At 35.6% G+C, this 18,647-nt stretch overlaps 4 protein-coding genes across 4 annotated transcripts; 3 read left to right on the forward strand and 1 right to left on the reverse strand.

Moving 5' to 3' along the window:
• Positions 1–318: 318 nt before the first annotated feature.
• Positions 319–902, reverse strand: RO3G_00512 (uncharacterized protein; the record flags this gene model as incomplete). Its single annotated transcript, XM_067655103.1, has 3 exons — positions 319–486; positions 675–818; positions 876–902. 3 exons carry the CDS (start codon positions 900–902, stop codon positions 319–321), a joined length of 339 nt encoding a protein of 112 aa, XP_067511204.1.
• A 5,326-nt stretch (positions 903–6,228) lies between these two features.
• RO3G_00513 (uncharacterized protein) lies at positions 6,229–13,891 on the forward strand (the record flags this gene model as incomplete). The annotated part of the gene is made up of 16 exons (XM_067655104.1): positions 6,229–6,416; positions 6,475–7,090; positions 7,156–7,374; positions 7,433–7,519; positions 7,593–8,015; positions 8,189–8,239; positions 8,313–8,337; positions 8,405–10,032; positions 10,082–10,371; positions 10,433–10,775; positions 10,837–11,344; positions 11,407–11,982; positions 12,037–12,367; positions 12,417–12,620; positions 12,683–13,704; positions 13,764–13,891. The coding sequence occupies 16 exons, from the start codon at positions 6,229–6,231 to the stop codon at positions 13,889–13,891; spliced, it is 6,639 nt and encodes a 2,212-aa protein (XP_067511205.1).
• Positions 13,892–14,908: 1,017 nt separating this feature from the next.
• RO3G_00514 (uncharacterized protein) lies at positions 14,909–16,539 on the forward strand (the record flags this gene model as incomplete). The annotated part of the gene is made up of 2 exons (XM_067655105.1): positions 14,909–15,079; positions 15,133–16,539. 2 exons carry the CDS (start codon positions 14,909–14,911, stop codon positions 16,537–16,539), a joined length of 1,578 nt encoding a protein of 525 aa, XP_067511206.1.
• Positions 16,540–17,019: 480 nt separating this feature from the next.
• On the forward strand, positions 17,020–18,518 carry RO3G_00515 (uncharacterized protein; the record flags this gene model as incomplete). Its single annotated transcript, XM_067655106.1, has 7 exons — positions 17,020–17,026; positions 17,083–17,105; positions 17,261–17,412; positions 17,464–17,924; positions 17,977–18,165; positions 18,353–18,414; positions 18,501–18,518. The coding sequence occupies 7 exons, from the start codon at positions 17,020–17,022 to the stop codon at positions 18,516–18,518; spliced, it is 912 nt and encodes a 303-aa protein (XP_067511207.1).
• Between the last annotated feature and the right edge of the window lie 129 nt (positions 18,519–18,647).

Consider the following 18,647-nt stretch of genomic DNA (forward strand, 5'->3'; position numbering starts at 1 on the left):
AACAATACTCTCAACATTTTGTATCATAACAATAATTACATTTTTATTTTTTTAAGCGTATATAAAAAAAAATTCGTTGAATAATAATAAAAAAGAATCCCTTTTCATTGAACTAATTTCTTCCAAAGTCTCGCAAATGTAAAGCATCACATCTTTTATCATTACACTGACCACCTTTTGCTTCATAATTACAAAAGGTTTTAGTTGTTGGTAAATTTGAGTGATACTGCTGTCCTTGGTTTAAACCCAAAGAATTAACAATAGAACGATATGGTCGAAAGTGTCCCTATAAAAAGAATTAGCATTGACCTTTATTTTCTAGTGTTCAAATCTCACATTATTTTGGTATTCTTCCACTTGCTGTTCAGTCGCCTTTTCCTTCCCTTTAAGTGAAATGGCGGAAGAAGACAGAGTGTTTGAATGATTTTGCTGTGTTTGATTTGAATCCAAAGGACTAGCAACAAACTCATTAGGTTGAAGGCGCCTCTACAGAAAGAATGAATATTAATCCTTATCTTTTAGCATCCAAGACTCACGTTGCTTTGATGTCCTTCTGTTTGTTTTGCAGCTTCTTCTTTTTCTTTTAGCGAAATGGTTGAAGAAGTATGCGACAAAGTACTCTCTTTTGCAAGAGTCTTTATTTCAGCCGCTTTAGGAGTTGGTAACAAATTTACTTGTTTGTTAGTTGAAGTTTGACCACTGTTTATCTCTTTTGAATATTTTTCATAATCGACAATCATATCTTCAATAAACTTCACTAGCTCTTCTTGTCTTTCTTGATAGCTCATTGAAGTATAGTCCTTCTTATTTGAGACATCCTGCGCATATTGTATTTAGAATTCTTCTATTTCTCTTTCTTTTTCTTATAAATTTACCCTGAAACCATTATCAACGGAAGCCATCTTTGTGAAAATATTAAATACACAAACGTTTCACACTTAAGGATAATTTACTTACATTTGATGTTGACGAAGATGGTCTATTTCCAACCTGTTAAATATAAAAAGTAGTGCATATCAACATTTGTATTCTTTTTGATCTTTTTTGTATTATATTTACAGAATTAGAGCTGTCTGGTGTATGAATACTAAGTCGGCTACGCTTAGCTGACGAATCTGTTTCACTCCCAGCGCTTAATCGACGTTTATGTTGCTCAATATTTTCTTGCTGCCTAACCTGCATCGACGGCTCAGGAGTAACGGGCTCAGGTGTTTGTTTAACTGTTTTAAGCGCAATACCAAGCAGTTCTAACTTTTTCTTAAATTCATTATTAGCCCGCTTGTTATCCGCCCTAGCCATCTCAGCCTGTTTGAACTCTTTTTTTGCATGCTCATATTCGGCACGCATATTACTCAACCCTATTTCATCTTGATCTGTCCAGTTCCTACCTATACTCTTAAACTCCAGCAAGCGATTCATACGCACACCAGATGCATCTCTGGAATTCTTTGTGCTAGAATAAAGGCTTTTTATCCTATTTTTTTCTTTCTGAAGAGTTAAATATTCCTCTCTGAGCGCTTCGACGGGAGGTCGGTTAATACGCGCAGGATTTTCTTTACGAGCAAGTGAAGTACGAGCCTTGAGTTCAAGCATCTGTAACTTTAAATCCTCTTGATTAACTTTGAGCTGAGATATTCTATCAGAGAGTTCGGCATTTTCACGTTCTGTGTTTTCTAATTGGCGAGTCAGTCGTTGACATTCAGTTTCCCAATCAGGCTGAGGTGCGGGTGTTTCTGGAGAACTGGGTGCTGTTTGGTAACTTATAACGGAATCCATATCGTCGTCTTCCTGTGCTTGTGTGTCCTGTTATAAGACATGGTGAATCGTGCGTAGAATATGAAGATAAAAATAAAAAAAATATTACTGTTTGTGGAGGATCATAAATTACAACTTCATCGTCAGAAACATCCATATCGGATCCTTCTGTCGATAGTAAATTGTAAGGTTCTGGTTGAGGTATAACCATCCCTGCTTTTCTGTTGGATGGGTAAAAAAAATAGAAACGAATAACAAAAAAGTTTTGCTCCTTTCTTACACATACGTACACACACTGCGCGAGTCTGTTGTTGAATCGTTTCACTGCATTGTGACTGTTATAAAACTACTGTAGTGTTTTCCAAACAAATGACAATGTAGAACTCCTGAAATAAGAAAAATTTTATTGGTTAACTGAGAAAATGTAACTGAATTGACGACCTTTTTTGTAACACATCTTACTACAGCATAAAAATAATAATGACAATAGATGTTCATACGAAAGACCTCTCTCTTGAATATTTCAATAATTCTGAGGAGCAAGTAACAGATATTTATACCAGCTTGATGCCGGCCATGCGTGGAACGATTGATAAAGCAAATAATGAACAAAATACAACTAGAAAGAACGAAAAAAAAAAAAAAATCAAAATACAAAGTTTATCTAAAAGCTTTGCAAGTAACGCTGCAACAAATACTAATTCCAAGAATTCAATATCTTACAAACCATGCACTGACAAGTAAATTGCCAATTTTATCTCTTTGACAACTGAGATGATTCCCGTAAAGGATGTCACGTCAAGAATACGAATTGCACTTTCTATTGTATATCATTTTCGAAAGATGTGGAATGAAAATCAAAAAGTTCCTGAGAAGAAAAAAAATCGTGCTAAAAAGAATGTGTTGGAAGTAGAGCCCACATTGTTGTGAAACTTGTTGACAATTTTGCACTCATGAATTTAGAACAGATAAAAAAAATTTGATTGAAAAGTATCCAAACATTTCCATTTCCAAAACGCAATCTTATTGCCTCATTTAAGAGTACTTCACTTTAGATTTAAAGAAACTAGAAAAACTTACTGAGTATCTTGATTCAGACGAAGTTCTCTTAGCAAGTCAATCATAGCTAGCCGATAAGAACCTGAGCTTTAAGATGAAATCCTCAATTATAGCAAATGTAGGAAAAAGGGACACAAGAATTCAATCTCCAAAGAGTTCGAGTATCATAACAAGACCATGGACGAAGCAATGATAGAAAAGCTGAGGAATGGACTTTGAACGATATACAAGAAAAGCCTACTTGTCATCTATTATAAAGCCACAGTATAATATGTTTTCATTGAGCTATCTGACTTTATTAGAAACGTACTACTTAGAGCACAATTATTTGTCAACTTTTTCTTGGTGAACAACAAAGAATTAGTTAATTACAATTATCTGTTCAGCAACAATTTTTAATACTCAACCTCTCAGCTTATCATGGGAGTGTGTGTGACCGATTCCAACTTTCTGAACAGTTCAGCTGTGTTTGCTTTTGATGAATCCAAGGTCAGATTTCTCTCAACTATTTTTAGCATAAAGGACTATCCATGTTAAGTTTATAGTGATGCTTTGTCAGCTAAATGTGCAATGATAACTACAGCTTATTTAAACACTGTTGTTGAAAACTTTGAAAAATGATGTTGTATTACTTTCACAGAAGCATAGGGTTTATTTATCCTATAAGTTCAAATATGCGATGCATATGTAATGTATAATGAAGAACGGCCTTATACTTTAAATAGGAAATGAATATCAAGATCATTAATCAAGTATGTTTTGGATATTGCTGACAAAAATTACTGAAAGACAAATTTGTATGGCCAATGTGTCTAAATTTGATTTCTCTTCAAAAAATAAACCAATTGGTTATATTTGCAGTAAATTAGATGAACAAATGATCATAGTACCTACAACTGAGAATTTTTCCGTTGCTCCTGTCCAATTTATACCTATACTGATATATATTGCTAGTCAAGTCGAACAAAAGGCCAAAAATTGTGAAGATCAAAAATCCATGCCTTGGCTAATTAGTGTTTTTCCAATCCCCCATTTAAAGTAAAGGTATACAACTACAAATACTAAAGCATTGGAAAGTAACACTAAGCAATCAACTTCGACATGAATGGTTACAATGACATGCTCAAAATGTTTCATAACGCTTTTAATTTCAGTAAACTTGGCTATAAAAGGTATGCGTACATACATTGGCATTATGTTCATTATCATGGATGCCTCTGGTATTATATATCACTTCTTATAACAAATACTAGTCTAAATGATTCACTAGAGACACCTGAAAATGAAAAGGATATGTTTTGCTGTCATGTTAAGACAGATGGCTTCGACGCTTGCCTCCTCTTTGACATACCCAGAAAAAGATAAAGTAGTGAAATTAAGTTGGAAATCACCTGTTTGGAAAATAGGTCTCAAATAAGGAAACTGTATAATAAAACAAAAGTTGAGCCCAAGCCTTTTTGGATGGGAAGAGCTCATGGGGTACAGTTGTATTAATGATGCCTTTGTCAACGAAAAAGCGGACACAGCACGCTGGACAGGACCTTTGATCACTATTCCATATACTTGCATCACCTAATCCTTATACTATTTGATGATTTATTTTGCGCGAGAGAGCCTTTATTTCACAAGATTGACTAAACATTTTGGATTCGACCCTGCTTTATTTTAGCATTCATCTATTACTTTTCATGCTTCCTTTTTCGCAGAAAACCCAGACACTGGCATCGTCAAGAATGTTAATTCCCAGAAATAGATATCAGTAGCCGAAAAGCTAGCCTTATAATTCTTTGGGATAATAGTTTTCCAACTTATTAGGAAGCTCTTGAACCACTTGATTTAATTATTTTATAAAAAATCATACTTTGCTTTAGGCTTTGCATTCCTATGTAAAATAAATGTTGCTGACTGGTAGTACTGCCTAATATGAACGTATTGTATGGTTAAACATATAAAAAAACATATTACAAGAATTTATTAATTCTATTGTGCAAGTCGAAATAACATATATCAACATTCTATTTATACATGCAAATTATACACTGACTTTAATGAGTTTCTTGTTTTTACATTTTGAACCAGAGAACTTATAGTGTCATTTTTACTCTCAGCAATCAGAACGCTCTGTCGTTTCCGTTTAGATCATGCGGCTTTAAGAATTACCATTTAGCTTCAAAGCAAGCCCTCCTTGTGGCAATATTTACTTTAGTCCAAACTTCTTTGATTATGCTGTGCTCAAAAGGTAATAACAGGACAATAATTAAACAAAAACGTATATAGTAATACAATAACAGTAAAATGAAACCGAGCCAAACGCAAAATGTTTCTAAAAAATAAAATACATTAAGAGCTGGGTTCATTGTCCATAAAATTGTATGTTTTAAGTAAACTGTTTGTTTTAATAAAGTGATATAAACGTAATTTCTAACGTAGACATGTCCCTCTTCTGCTATCTTTTTTATTTTTGCTTTTTTTTTATGTTAATACCTAAAGAACGTATTATTTACTCTAACAATCCTTATATACACAAATGTTGCGGCTGTATTCATTTACAAATAGGATCTATGCTTTGCTGTTTAATATGGGCAGGCTTATCCTTATACTTTGCTATTTTATCATTTCAAAGTAAAAGCCGTAAGTTGAATAGCAAAAAAAAAAAAAGAGAGACTGAATCAATATTTTGTTATAGCATTTTACTCCTACACCAATACACCTATTGCAGTTTACGTCTTTGGTGCAATTAATCTTGTCTTATTTGGTGTTTGCTTGGGAGCATTATTTTTTCTCTATTTAGTATATGTACCTACGTACCTTTTACTTTCTTTCTAACTTGTATCTTATTAGAGATCGGAATATGGTATACGGACTGTCTCTGTAGTCATTAATATCAATGTATTGTTATTAGTAGCAAATATAATAGCAATTGTTATATTATTTATTACTGAAAGGGATTATTATATTCTATGGTGTGTTGATATAAGTTCTATTTCACTCAGTAATGAGCTCTTAAAACAACAAAAGCAAGAAGATCAACTGTTCAGTTTTAACTCTAACGACTTCTATAATTGTAATCGTACCTGGGAAAACGAATTAAAATTTACTATTTTATGTGCCATTTTAATCACAGCTCTCTATGTAAGGATCACAAGTACATCTATATCATACCACTAAATCATCTTTGCAGATATATTGGGCCTTTTGCTTATTTTCATACACAATCAAATTGAAAAGGAAAATCAGGGTGACTATGCTTAAATATTACCAACGAGACATAGTACCAATGATGGCTCCTTTAATGAATAATGTACCCCTTTGATCCCGTGCCTTTGGTACATTTATCTAAATTTGGAATTTTGTCATTAACCCGACCTTTTTTTTTTTTTTCTTTTTATTTTTCACTGTTTATCTTTCTTCAACATGTCTTCTTATAAACAAGATAATAATAAATCGAAAATAAAGCATAAATCATTTCCTCATAGAAATTCTTCCGGCAATTTTGATATAAATTATGATACCTTTGAACTAAAGATACCAAATTATATATTTGCTAAACCTGTAGAATTGAATGGGGCAGGTAGTCTAATAGCAATCAGTCTCGGAAAAAGGTCATTCTTTTGTCCCTTTCCCTTTTATATATAGATTACTTAACTCTCTTTTATATAGACTAACAGATAATAAGCCTATCTTGGCTAAAATCTCACCACATTTGATTCGTCTTGAACGAGAATATTACTTATCCAAACGAATTTATCCACTCTGTCCACAAAACATTCCTCAACCTATTGAATACGTCTCTTTACCACAGAATGGTCTAGCAGTACTACTATACAGCGACGTTCGACCTGACGATTTTCTTTACTTTCAGGATAATTACCATAGTCTATACTCCATTTGCGCCTTACCCGACAAGTCAACCACATGGCCTCCCGAAAGGGAGCCTTTGCCCTGTAAGGCATTCACTCTCAATGTTTTTCTCAAGTTTGCCATTGAATGTTGTTCGGTATTACAGTTCCTGCACGAAAATGGTGTCATTCACGGAGAACTCAGACCTTCGGCATTTTACTGCCACCATGATCAAGATTTGGATAGACTAAAGGTCAAGATTTGGAATTTTGGTGGTGGTTTGAAGTCATATGAGGATCTGTTGTTGACTCGCTGGCGATCACTTATGGCGGATAAAGTGGCTACTACTATTAATTTGCAAGACACTGTATCAGCCTATCATCACAGACTTTATTCATCGAAAGAACTTCAATCTTCACTCGTCTATGTTAGTCCAGTAAAGTATATATATAAGTCAAAAGATAGAGATAAAGATGAAGTAAACTAATAGAATAGATTTAGGAACAAACAGGTCGAACATCCAATGTGATTGATCATCGTGCTGACCTATACTCTTTGGGTATCATGTTCTTTATACTATTAACAAACCGTGCTCCATTTGAAGGCACAGCAATGGATGTAATTGAGGCCATCTTATCAAAAAATGTTCCTTTTGTTCATAACTTTCGAAAAGATATTCCACCTGTGATTAGTTTAATCATTGACAAATTAACTAGAAAGGTAAAGAGTATTGAAAAACTATACACATGTTATTTAAGAATTATTTGAATATATATAGAGTGTGGATGAGAGATATGATAGCGCTTACGGTTTGAAGAAAGATTTGTTGGAATGCCAAAAAAGACTAGAGAATCAAGTAGAAGAGGTAAAATGAATAAAGATGCACGAGGATGCAAAAAAAAAGAAGAAGAAAACCACTCATATACTTCCTTCTTTAGACTCTTGTATTCTTTCCTTTAGGTCAGCATGACGTAAACCCAGTGTTTAAGATAGCTGATGGTGTGTACGGCCGAGAAAAAGAGCTGGAGCAGATTCGCAATGTCATTGACCGTGTGAGTGTTTTATATGAAAGAAGTAAAGATGAGGAACAGTTTTCTCAGTCAGAGATTATTGTTCTCAGGGGTCCCGGTGGAATTGGCAAATCGACTCTGGCTTCCGTTATCCATATCGAGGCTCGTCAATCAGGATATACAGCCACAGCCAAGTTTGACAAAAACCAAAAGAGTCCCTACAATGGCTTATTGCGTTGCCTATCGTCCATACTAAGGCAGCTTTTGACCGAGCCAGAATCCGTAGTCAAAGACTTTTATAGAGAGCTGAAGGATAACTTAGGCCCTCAGTTTAGTAATGTCCGGTTATTGGTTAGTAAGGTACCAGAATTGAAACCTATTTTGTATGATTATAAAGAAAAGATAAATCCAGTTGATGATGATGCACTATCGAGTATTTTAAACACGGAAATACGGTTTCATTCTGTAAGGGTGTATAATGATGAGAAGATGCTTTCTATTGATCTATTCTTTTTTTTTGACAGGTATTTCTTAGTATTATAAAGATTATCGCGCGTAGAAAAATGACAACTCTGGTAAAAAAATAAAAAAGCTGTATTATGACCTTTTCTTTTACAGGTCATTAAGAATGATTTCTTTTTTTATTAGTGTCTGGATGATTTACAAGAAGCAGGTACTTAATAAAAGGTACATGAGAAGAAGTGAAACCATATAAACACACCACTCCCTTTTTTAAACAGATGAGCCATCTATCAATCTAATCCGTGTACTTATTCGCTCTCGAATCGCTATACTTATTATCCTTACTTTTCGAGATGGAGATGAAACACCTCAAAGTATTGTCAAGATACTCGAAAATACCAATGACCATTCTGTCACCAACATTCAACTTCAACCACTTTCAATTGATATCCTCCAAGAATTAGTCCGTCATACATTCTACAGCACTTACGACCCGCAGCAGCTTGACATCATCAGGCCACTTGTTGACCTCATCTATACCTGGACTCGAGGTAATCCTTTTTTTGCAAAGCAATTTCTTCGAATCATGAAACGCAAGGATGACATCTGGTTTGATTGGAACGATAAGAATTGGAAATTTCGGCTGGACAACAAGAAGCATCAAAGTATCTTTGACGTTCGCCAGCTGGTCTCACATCTTAAATCCCTTGATACACCCACTCAAGCTTTGCTGATGTGGGCAAGTTTAATAGGTCACGTATTTAACTTTAGGAAAATCAAGTGGTTAATGCAAGAGGAGGCAATGACCGGTCTACAGACTGCACTGAATGAAGGCATTGTTCAGTATAAGGCTGGTGATGACTTTAATTTTACTCATGATCGCTACTGTCAGGCAGCTTCAATGCTGATCGTCAATGACAGCCAACGAGAAAAAATGCATTTCAAGATCGGGCAAATGCTCATGGCCGAAGAAGAGGAAGAGGAAGAGGAAGAGGCAGATAGGAAAGTGTTTTGGGTTGCAGATCATTTGTTGAAGAGTGCCAACTTGATTCGATTGTGTGACAAGACAAGATGTTTTCGTGAGGTGTTGATTAAAGCTGGTAATGAAGCAACGGCTGCAGGTGCACCTCAAACTGCGGTGGCTTACTACGAATGCGCTTTCTCGCTGCTTCCCCAGGACAGATGGAGAGATGGCCCAGACTCATCTTTTGAGGAGACTCTTAGCCTTTACATCAAATTACTCAAGTTGATAAACTGCAGTAGCTTGAGCGCTAATAAACACAACCAAATGGTGCAAGAAGTTCTTGGACACACCCAAGATTACCCACTTGAACGAGTTCAAATTTGGTGTATACAAGCAAGAGCCTGTTTTCGAGACACAAATTATCGTCAAGGCATTGATATTCTTCTGAATGGACTCAGTGAGTTGGGTGTTATAATTGAAGATGAAGCAATGGGTCTTTACCACCGGGTCAAATCAACTGTGAATAGTATTGGGTTTGATGCTCTCAATAAGCTTAGGCCTTGCAAAGATAGCAAGAGGCTGGCCACTATGATTCTTTTAAATGAGGGATGTATGGGTGCTTATTGGCTGGACCCAAACCTGGCTGACATCTTGGGACTCAAAATTTGTGAACTTTCACTTGATTCGGGCTATACTTCTTCTAGTGGTGGTGGATTTGTCTGGGCCGGATGTACGGCTGCACGTCTCATGGAATTTTCATTTGCCGTTGAGTTGGGCAAAATTGGTATGACCATGGCGAAAAAGTACGCTGGTAATTCAGAAATTGCTCGTGCTATTATTGTTCACCATTCCATGTTGGCTCAATGGACTGGCGTACCAATACACCAATACTTTGAACAGTTTCAAAAAGCCTACACTTATGCTGTAGCAGCGGGAGATGGGGTAAAAAAATATATACATGAAAAGAACTCCGAGTTAAATATGCTGTTAGCTTTATTCATCTTTAGCCTTATTTCATGCTTCGACCACTTTATACTGGACAGGCCGCCACTTGACAGATATTCGTTGTTATATCGAAAAATCTTTGGACGAATCCAAAAGAAATCGAGCAAAAGACGTTTTAGTTTTGAATATATCACTATTAAGATCTGTATTGGTATTTCAAGGAAAAACGGATTCTCTTCTGGACCCAAAAACAATGATGAATGAATCCGAGATATTTGATGAAACAACCTATGTTAACAACTTAAAAAGCCAAAGCTCTGGAAACGCGCTAAGTTGGTAAATAAAATCATCTCTATTTTTATTGCATGTGCTTTCTACTTAAGTTGTGATCTTTTAGGCACTACAGCTGTAAAATTATCCTTTTATTTCATTTTGGATTCTATAAAGAAGCAGCCGATTCAGGATTCGAGATATTTAATGATTCTTTAAATGGGACAATGTATAGAAAGAGAAACTACAATGATCTTTATTTCGAAACAACTGAACCAATTTTTAGACATCGCCATATCGGTATTGCTATTTACTATCACAGCCTTGCTATTATTGAACGCTTACGTGACAAAGACCTTGAACCTGAAGTACGTGAAAAATATAAAGCACAGCTCGATGCCCATAAAGAAAATTTTTCTATCCTGGCTTCTTATTCTAACGTCAACTATGGTTTGAATTACAAAATATTGGTAAAAGAAATATGTGACATATTTTCACTCAATCACTGCTTACTTTTTTATATATTCGTAGTGTGCTCAGTTATCCACATTAGAGGACAATTTAAAAACAACCTTGGATCTATTCAACAAAGCAATCGAACATTCTCAAAAGGACAACTGGATATCTGTTTTGGGTTTTGTTCATGAGCTTGTTGCACAGCACTATATACGTGTTGGTTTGGATATGCTTGCTTTGCCTATGCTCGAAAAATCCATTGATTGTTATCGACAGTGGGGTGCTTATGGGAAAGTCAAGTATCTTCAAAGGAAATATAAACATTTGCTTGACCACTTGCTTGGCAACAATCGAGATTGTGGAGTGCAAACAGAGGACGTGATTGTCGGCTTCACGGCCAATGTAAATGAAGGAAACATATGGGACAATACCAGCGATGAGACAGCAACTGACCCATCATTAAAAGAGGCAAATTCTGGAAATGAAGAGTCATCAGCAGCGGTAGATTCGTCAGAAAAACCAGAAGCTACTTTGTTTTCCTTGGATATGGTTGATTTGACCTCTATTATCAAGAGTTCCCAAGGTAAAGAACCGCGACTTATTCTTATCATTTACAAACCTTTTAAGCTATCTTTAATTTAATAGTAATTTCTAATGAAATGAACTCATTTGATGAACTGCTCAAGAGAATGATAGGTATCATCATGGCTAATGCTGGTGCTGAATCAGGTGCAATTATTATCAAGGAGGGTCAATTTGGTATTGCTGCCTACTCAACTCGTACAAGCTGCGAAACCTACGATCCACCTCATGCTTTGGAGGACGACAAATTGCCAACATCTATAATACACTATGTGATACATACCCACTCTGTCCTATTTATACCCAATATAGAAGACGACCCACGTTTTGTGACAAATATTAACAAGAGCTCTGTAATTTGCATGCCCATCTTACACAAGAACACATTGGTTGGTATACTCTATCTTCAGGCAAGCGTGAGCACATTTACATACAAGCATGTGAATGTTTTGACCCTTCTCTGTGATCAAATTGGTATTTCGATCACCAATGCACTTCTTTTCAAATCGTTACAAAAAGCAACGCAAACAAATGCTCAGATGATTGAAACACAATTGAAAGCTTTAGAAGAAGCTAGAGCAAGCCGAGAACAAGCGCTGAGAGCAACCAAGATGAAATCTAACTTCTTGGCCAACATGTGTAAGTTTTTTTCTTAAAAAACAACCAAAAAAAAATGACGCCTTTTCTTTTAAGCACACGAACTTCGGACACCCTTTTCAGGATTTTATGGCATGATATCATTATTGAGCGAAACAAGCCTGGATGCTGAACAGAGAGAATTTGTATCAATTGCTAAACAAAGTTGCGAAATGTTACTTCACATTATTGATGACCTATTGGATTTTTCCAAATTGGAAGCACATAAGGTTAAATTACACTACGGATTATGCTATGTAGAGGACATCATTGCTGATCGATTGGAGCTTCTCATCACCTTGGCAACCAATAAAAATGTAGAATTATCCTATTTTATTGACAAAAACGTACCACCAATAATATATGCAGATGGAAATCGAATTGGACAGTAAGTGAAATCATCCTTAAAAAAAAGTTGCTTACTTTTTACATGGTAGGGTTTTATTAAACTTGATTGGAAATGCCATAAAATTTACTCATTATGGTGAAGTGGTGGTTCATTGTAGTGTGGATAAAGAGCAATTTGACGACGATGATCTCTTATTGAAAATATCTGTACGAGATACTGGAATAGGTATGTCTGAAGAGGAAATTAAAGGTTTGTTTCTCCCTTTTAGTCAAGTCGATGGATCGACAACAAGGTAAATACAAAATTTTAAATACTGGAAAGTAGACATGTAATTCATTTGTTTTTATAAAAAAGGAATTTTGGAGGCACTGGCTTAGGTCTTTCGATTTGTTTACAGCTTGTAAAACTAATGCAAGGTGACATTCACGTGGTTTCCTCTGTAAATAATGGATCTACGTTCTCCTTTACTGTTCGCGTGAAGAATGGAGCGACCGTAGTTGCAGAACCCGATGGTGACTCACGCTCAAAAACAATACAAGACCTCTCTGCACAGCTTGGTCAACCCCGAATCTTGACTGTTTGTCAAACTGGTATGAAAGGCATGCTTGAGGATTCTTTGCCATGGCTATCTCTTGACCATCAATATTCGATTGATGAAGCAATCCGATGTATTTTTGAGAAAATACAATGTGGTACACCTTACGACTGTATCATAGTTGATGCACCATTACCAGACGCACTAAAGCAACTGATCACAGTCGTTGAATCTAAGCCTAGACTAAGTCGTACTCGTATACTACTCCTCATTGCTCCTGCTGTTGATAACGTCCGACGTGCAAATATTTCACCCAAACCATCCGTCGATATCATACAGCACCACTTTTTGTTTCACCCGCTCGTGACGCGTATGTCAAAGCCTGTTAGACAGCTCAAATTGCTCAACTCGCTTGTTAAGGCTCTCTCTCAACATGAAGAACCCCCTGCATTGAATGAACCAGCCGATTTCACTAGTCAGCAACCAATAGAAGAGGCTAAACCAGTCTCTTCGTTTAGCACATCCAGACAGACTTTAGAAGGCTTTTCACCAGAAGAACTAGCTATTTTCAAGGGACAGAAGATACTTGTAGCTGAAGATAATTTTATTGCTCAAAAGCTTGTCGTAAAGCAACTGGGGAAGCTTGGTTTTGTTGTTGAGACGTGTAATAATGGTTTTGAGTGTTTTGATACCTGGAAAGCAAGGGGTCCAGGCTATTTTTTGTTAGCTTGGATAGATCATCATATGCCTGGATGTGATGGCATAGAAGCAACAAAGAAGATTCGTGCTTACGAAAAGAAAATGAAATACGAAAAGCCATTACCGATTATTGCATTGACAGGTACACATAGAAGATTTTATATAAAATAAGAATAGCTTATCAAATATTTTTTACGTTAGCGGATATACAAGCCACCGCACAAGAAAATTGTATTCAAGCTGGTATGAATGATTATGTTACAAAGCCCTTGATGCAAAAGGATTTGGCTATTATTTTAAGAAAGTATTGCTTTAATTCTGTTGTTTAAGTGTTGTATACGATTATAAGATTATCATATAAATCATGTTTTTGTATTTTACATAATGGTTTGCTTCAATGATGCGTGTAACTTATTAATAACGCTATGTTAATTGCTTTTCTTTTTCTTCTGGTAAAATCTTTCATCTAAGGTCCCTATATTTGTAAATCTCTTTAAAACTACTTTTATTGCTCTAAGACAATACATGTGCATATTAACTTCGACTTTATCATTATCAATAACATCTAGTGTTTTAATACATTCTTTTTGAGAGCTGCGACTAATTCCTTCAATATATACGTCATTATTTCAGCTATTTCACTTTAATTTTTCTACATTAGTTACTATGTTTTTATTATTGATTTGCAACTAATGAAAGGAAAGTTCCAAAATAGTAACATTCAGGAAAATACTACAAAAACGAACAGATACAGCAGATGGTGTCTTTTTTTTCTCAGGCTCATAGTTGACCGTGGAAAAATAAATGCTAAGGAGATAGACAATAGCTACCCGTATTATATCAATGTTGCAAATGGTTGACATCATTAAATATGAAGAAGGAAAGCCTTTATCAGTGACTAGACCCAGATCTTAAAAGGCAAGCAGAAATTTAGTATCGTGAGCACTGTACGTTCTCACTGCGTAACTCAACAAAGTAGGACAAAATCTTGAATGAAAAAACTTTAATTAAACGCCGACCCGATTTGTGTTACAATGGTGAGAATGTGTCAGTCAGTATTTAATTGTTTTGTAAAACCTTTCTGATAGACACAAGCGAAAAGAAAAGAAAAAAAGAAAGAACACACTCACTTGATAGTTAAAGATAAATATCAACGTATATTTTGTTAAGAATAATCCTATTAGCTTTTCGTTATTAATGAAGCTAGCTCTGGTCGCCCATTCAAAAAAAAAAACTTTTTTTGTCTCAGTTCTATGAAAAATAATCATCTTATTGCCTTGATCCCTTCTTCTTTTTCTTTTGCTTCCTTTTTTTAATAAATCGAAAAAAGCATAAAAAAGGTTTACATGACCACAGATCTTAGTCATAATGAAGGCTATTCCTCTCCTTTTGGATTGGAAAAGAAAAATTCAATCACATCAATTGAATCAAGTCTTCATACAGTTGAAGCAGGACCAACTGAGAAAGACGAAAACGCAGTAGAACCTCACATGGGTCTTTTGAGTAGTTGTAACATGGTAAGCGCTCCATATGCCTTTGTATTTCTATCTTTCTCTTACACCTTATATAGATTGTAGGTTTGATTATTGGCAGCGGTATCTTTGCTTCACCGGGACCTGTGACTTTAAAGGTAGGGACTGTGGGTGCCTCACTTTTGGTCTGGACGATTGGTGGTTTGCTCAGTATGATTGGTGCACTTTGTTATGCTGAACTAGGCACAATGATTACAAAATCAGGTGGTGAATATCAGTACCTTAAATCATCCTACGGTATCTGCCTTGGTTTGACCTTTACATGGTCTAATCTATTGCTGACCAATCCGATTGGTACAGCTTCTATTGCAACTGTCTTTGCCCAATATATATTACAAATGGCTTACTTTGATCCCAACGATATCACCGGAGCCACAGTTGAGATGCCCAATTACGCGCTGAAGCTTGTGACGATTGGTTGTATTTGGTTTGTTGTACTCTTGAATGCCTTTGGACAACGCGCGGGCGCTTTGATTGCTAATGTATTTACGTTTGCCAAACTGCTTGCTCTTGCGATGATTATCATCATTGGTTGGGTATGGCTCGGTAAAGGACATACAGAAAATTTTCAAAAGGCTTTTGAGGGTAGCTCAAGTAATGCATTGGATTATGGTACAGCAATGTACATGGCTCTCTTCTCTTACAACGGCTGGAATAACTTAAATTATGGTGTGGGTGAAGTCAAGAATCCTAAGCGTAACTTGCCGTTGGCTATTTTTATTTCTTGTACGATCGTCACCTCAGTCTATGTACTCAGTAACTTGGCGTATTTTGCCACTTTGCCTGTAAACACTGTAGCTACCTCTTCAACTGTTGCTATGCAACTCGGATCGGTTGCGATGGGTAAGGGAGGTGCCTACTTCTTTGCTATTATGGTTGTATTTTCTACTTTTGGTGCAGTCAATGGTAATGTTTGGGGTGCTTCTCGTTTAGTGATGGCCTCTGCTAATGAAGATAGCGTATTTATGCCTCCCGCCTTTGGACAGCTCAATGAAAAACGTGGCACTCCCATTCGAGCCTTGATTTTGGTAGGCATCATTGCCACCATTTGGTGTATTCCTGGTGATTTCACCTATCTTGCCAAGATGTACAGCTTTACTGGTTGGCTCTTTTATGGTTTTGCTGTCTTTGGCTTAATCTTGATGCGTTTTAAAAAGAAGACGAAGCATATGCCTAGACCTTTTAAGGTTTGGTTGCCTTTTGCTATTCTGTTTGTCATCATTGATATTTATTTGGTTATTGCACCCTTGATCGACGCTGGATCAGCGGGCGTCTATCAATATATTATCTGTATTGTTGTTGGTTTACTCGCTATTCCTATCTGGTTTGTTCGTGTACGTAAGCCTGCTATTGGTCGATTCCTGTTTGGATGGATTCCTGGATACCAAGACGCACACATTTTGGACAAAAAGAGATTAGAAAAAGAAAACAAAACCGAAATTTAATACAAAAAGGAAATACCATAATTGTAATAACTTAATTTTATCTGTGCATTTAATTTCAAAATAGAGAATAAAGAACTTTTTTATTAGCATACATTAATCTTTTTTTTTTTTTTTTTTTTTTGGACTGAATTACTCAAAACAAGTAAAAACAGGGGGAAATTTCCTTTGTTTGTTGTTTATGCAATTGGACATATAAAAAGCAATGAACTTTTTCTTCGTCTTCCTTTTCTTTTTTTTTAGTATAATACATGTTAAATTCACAAACAAACGAAGAAATCAACATTGGTTTCAGTCATATAGCAGGATTAAATATGTCAAAAGAAAGTTGTGGCGAATTGACTCTTAAAAAATCTTTCGAGTCTCAACTTATTGATAAAAAAAGAGAACAAAAATTGATTGCTCGTACCATTGATCGGCATATTATGCCTTTGTTTTGCGTCTTTTATTTTATAGACTTCTTGGATCGTACAAACATTGGAAATGCAAGGTAAACAATACAGACATAAAAAAAACAACAGAAGAAAATAACATGTAATAGTTTAGGTGGTATCAAAAATGATTTAAATGTAAGATAAAGTAAAAAGAAAGGATAAACAGTAAATCATGGTTTTCATTAGTTGACATCAGAACAATTAAGTTTGGCCATATCAGCTTTTTTTATAACCTATGTAAATATGAAGATTTACTGTTTTGTTTTTCTTTTTCTTATATCGATGCATAGCTCATATTTGAAGTACCATCTAATATTGCTTTAAAGCGTTCAACTGCCGCCTTCTGGCTATCGTTCATTATGCTTGTGTGGGGTATTGTGACTCTTTGCATGGCTTTCACCAAAAACTTTCAGAGTCTCTTGGTTTGTCGATTGTTGCTTGGGTAAACGAGTCATTAAAATAAGTCATCTGTATCCTTATATAAGTACTATAGAGCAGCTGAGAGTGGATATGTCCCTGGTATCCTTTATGTCTTGTCCAAACTTTACAGACCAGATGAGTTTTCAAAACGCGTTGCTGTACTACTTTGTATGACTGCACTCTCCGGAGTTGTCTCGGGACCTATCGCCTATGGTACTTCATTTCTGGAAGGAAGGAAGGGTTTGCATGGTTGGCAGTATCTCTTTATTATCGAAGGCGTTCCAACCATTTGCCTTGGAATCATATCTTATATTTTTTTATTTGATAATATTGAACAAGTGTCTTGGTTGACGGATGACCAGAAGGCGTTCCATAAATTATACATCCAAGTACCCGAAGCCCATATACATGTTGACGTCAGAGCAATCATCAAAGCAATATTAGACTGGAAAACAATTATGTTCTCATTGTGCTATTTCTTGTGCGGAATCAATTTGATAAGTTTTCAAATATTTACACCCATTATCGTCAATGGTATATTTGTATTAAAGTTATCGTCTTTTAATTTTTTTTTATTAACTAATAGGTTTCGGATTTTCTGTGTTGAACTCACAACTTTTATCTGCACCGCCTAGTGTCATGCTAGCTGCTGCTATCTACCTTGGTGGATATTTGACGGACAAGCATAAAAATAAAAGAGGTATTATAATAGCCATAGGATTCCTTATAACAGCTGTTGGATTTATGCTACTTCGAATCCTTGAAGATCGATGGGGTAAGTGTATAATGATGGAGTAAAAACTATTTTCTTTTCCTTTTTTATACTAAACAAAGATTAATAACAGCAAAATATGGCTCACTTTTCATAATTCCTTTTGGTGTTGGAGTACAGTGTAAGAAGGATAAAAGTAAAAGTGTTCACTTAGCAGAACCTTTTTTTTTTTTATTTTTTTGCAATTCAGTTGCTGCAAATGTAGGCTGGTCTGCTATTAATTTCCCTATTTTGGACATTCGAGCAGTAGCTGTAGCAATTATTATTATGTTTGGAAGTGGAGGAGGTGTAGTTGCATCTTATTTATACCCTTTCAAAGATCAACCTACTTATTGTAGGTATCATTGCCTGTATAAAAAGGAGACTTAACATTTACTTTTTTACTTTTCTTCTTTGACTCTAGATTTTGGCAATCTTTTTAATTTAGGAAGTTCATTATTAGGGTGTGTCGTTTCCTTATCAACAAGCCATCTTTTATATAAACA

Source organism: Rhizopus delemar, genomic scaffold (assembly GCF_000149305.1).
Source record: "Rhizopus delemar RA 99-880 supercont3.1 genomic scaffold, whole genome shotgun sequence".
In the NCBI taxonomy this organism is placed as follows: Eukaryota; Fungi; Mucoromycota; class Mucoromycetes; order Mucorales; family Rhizopodaceae; genus Rhizopus; species Rhizopus delemar.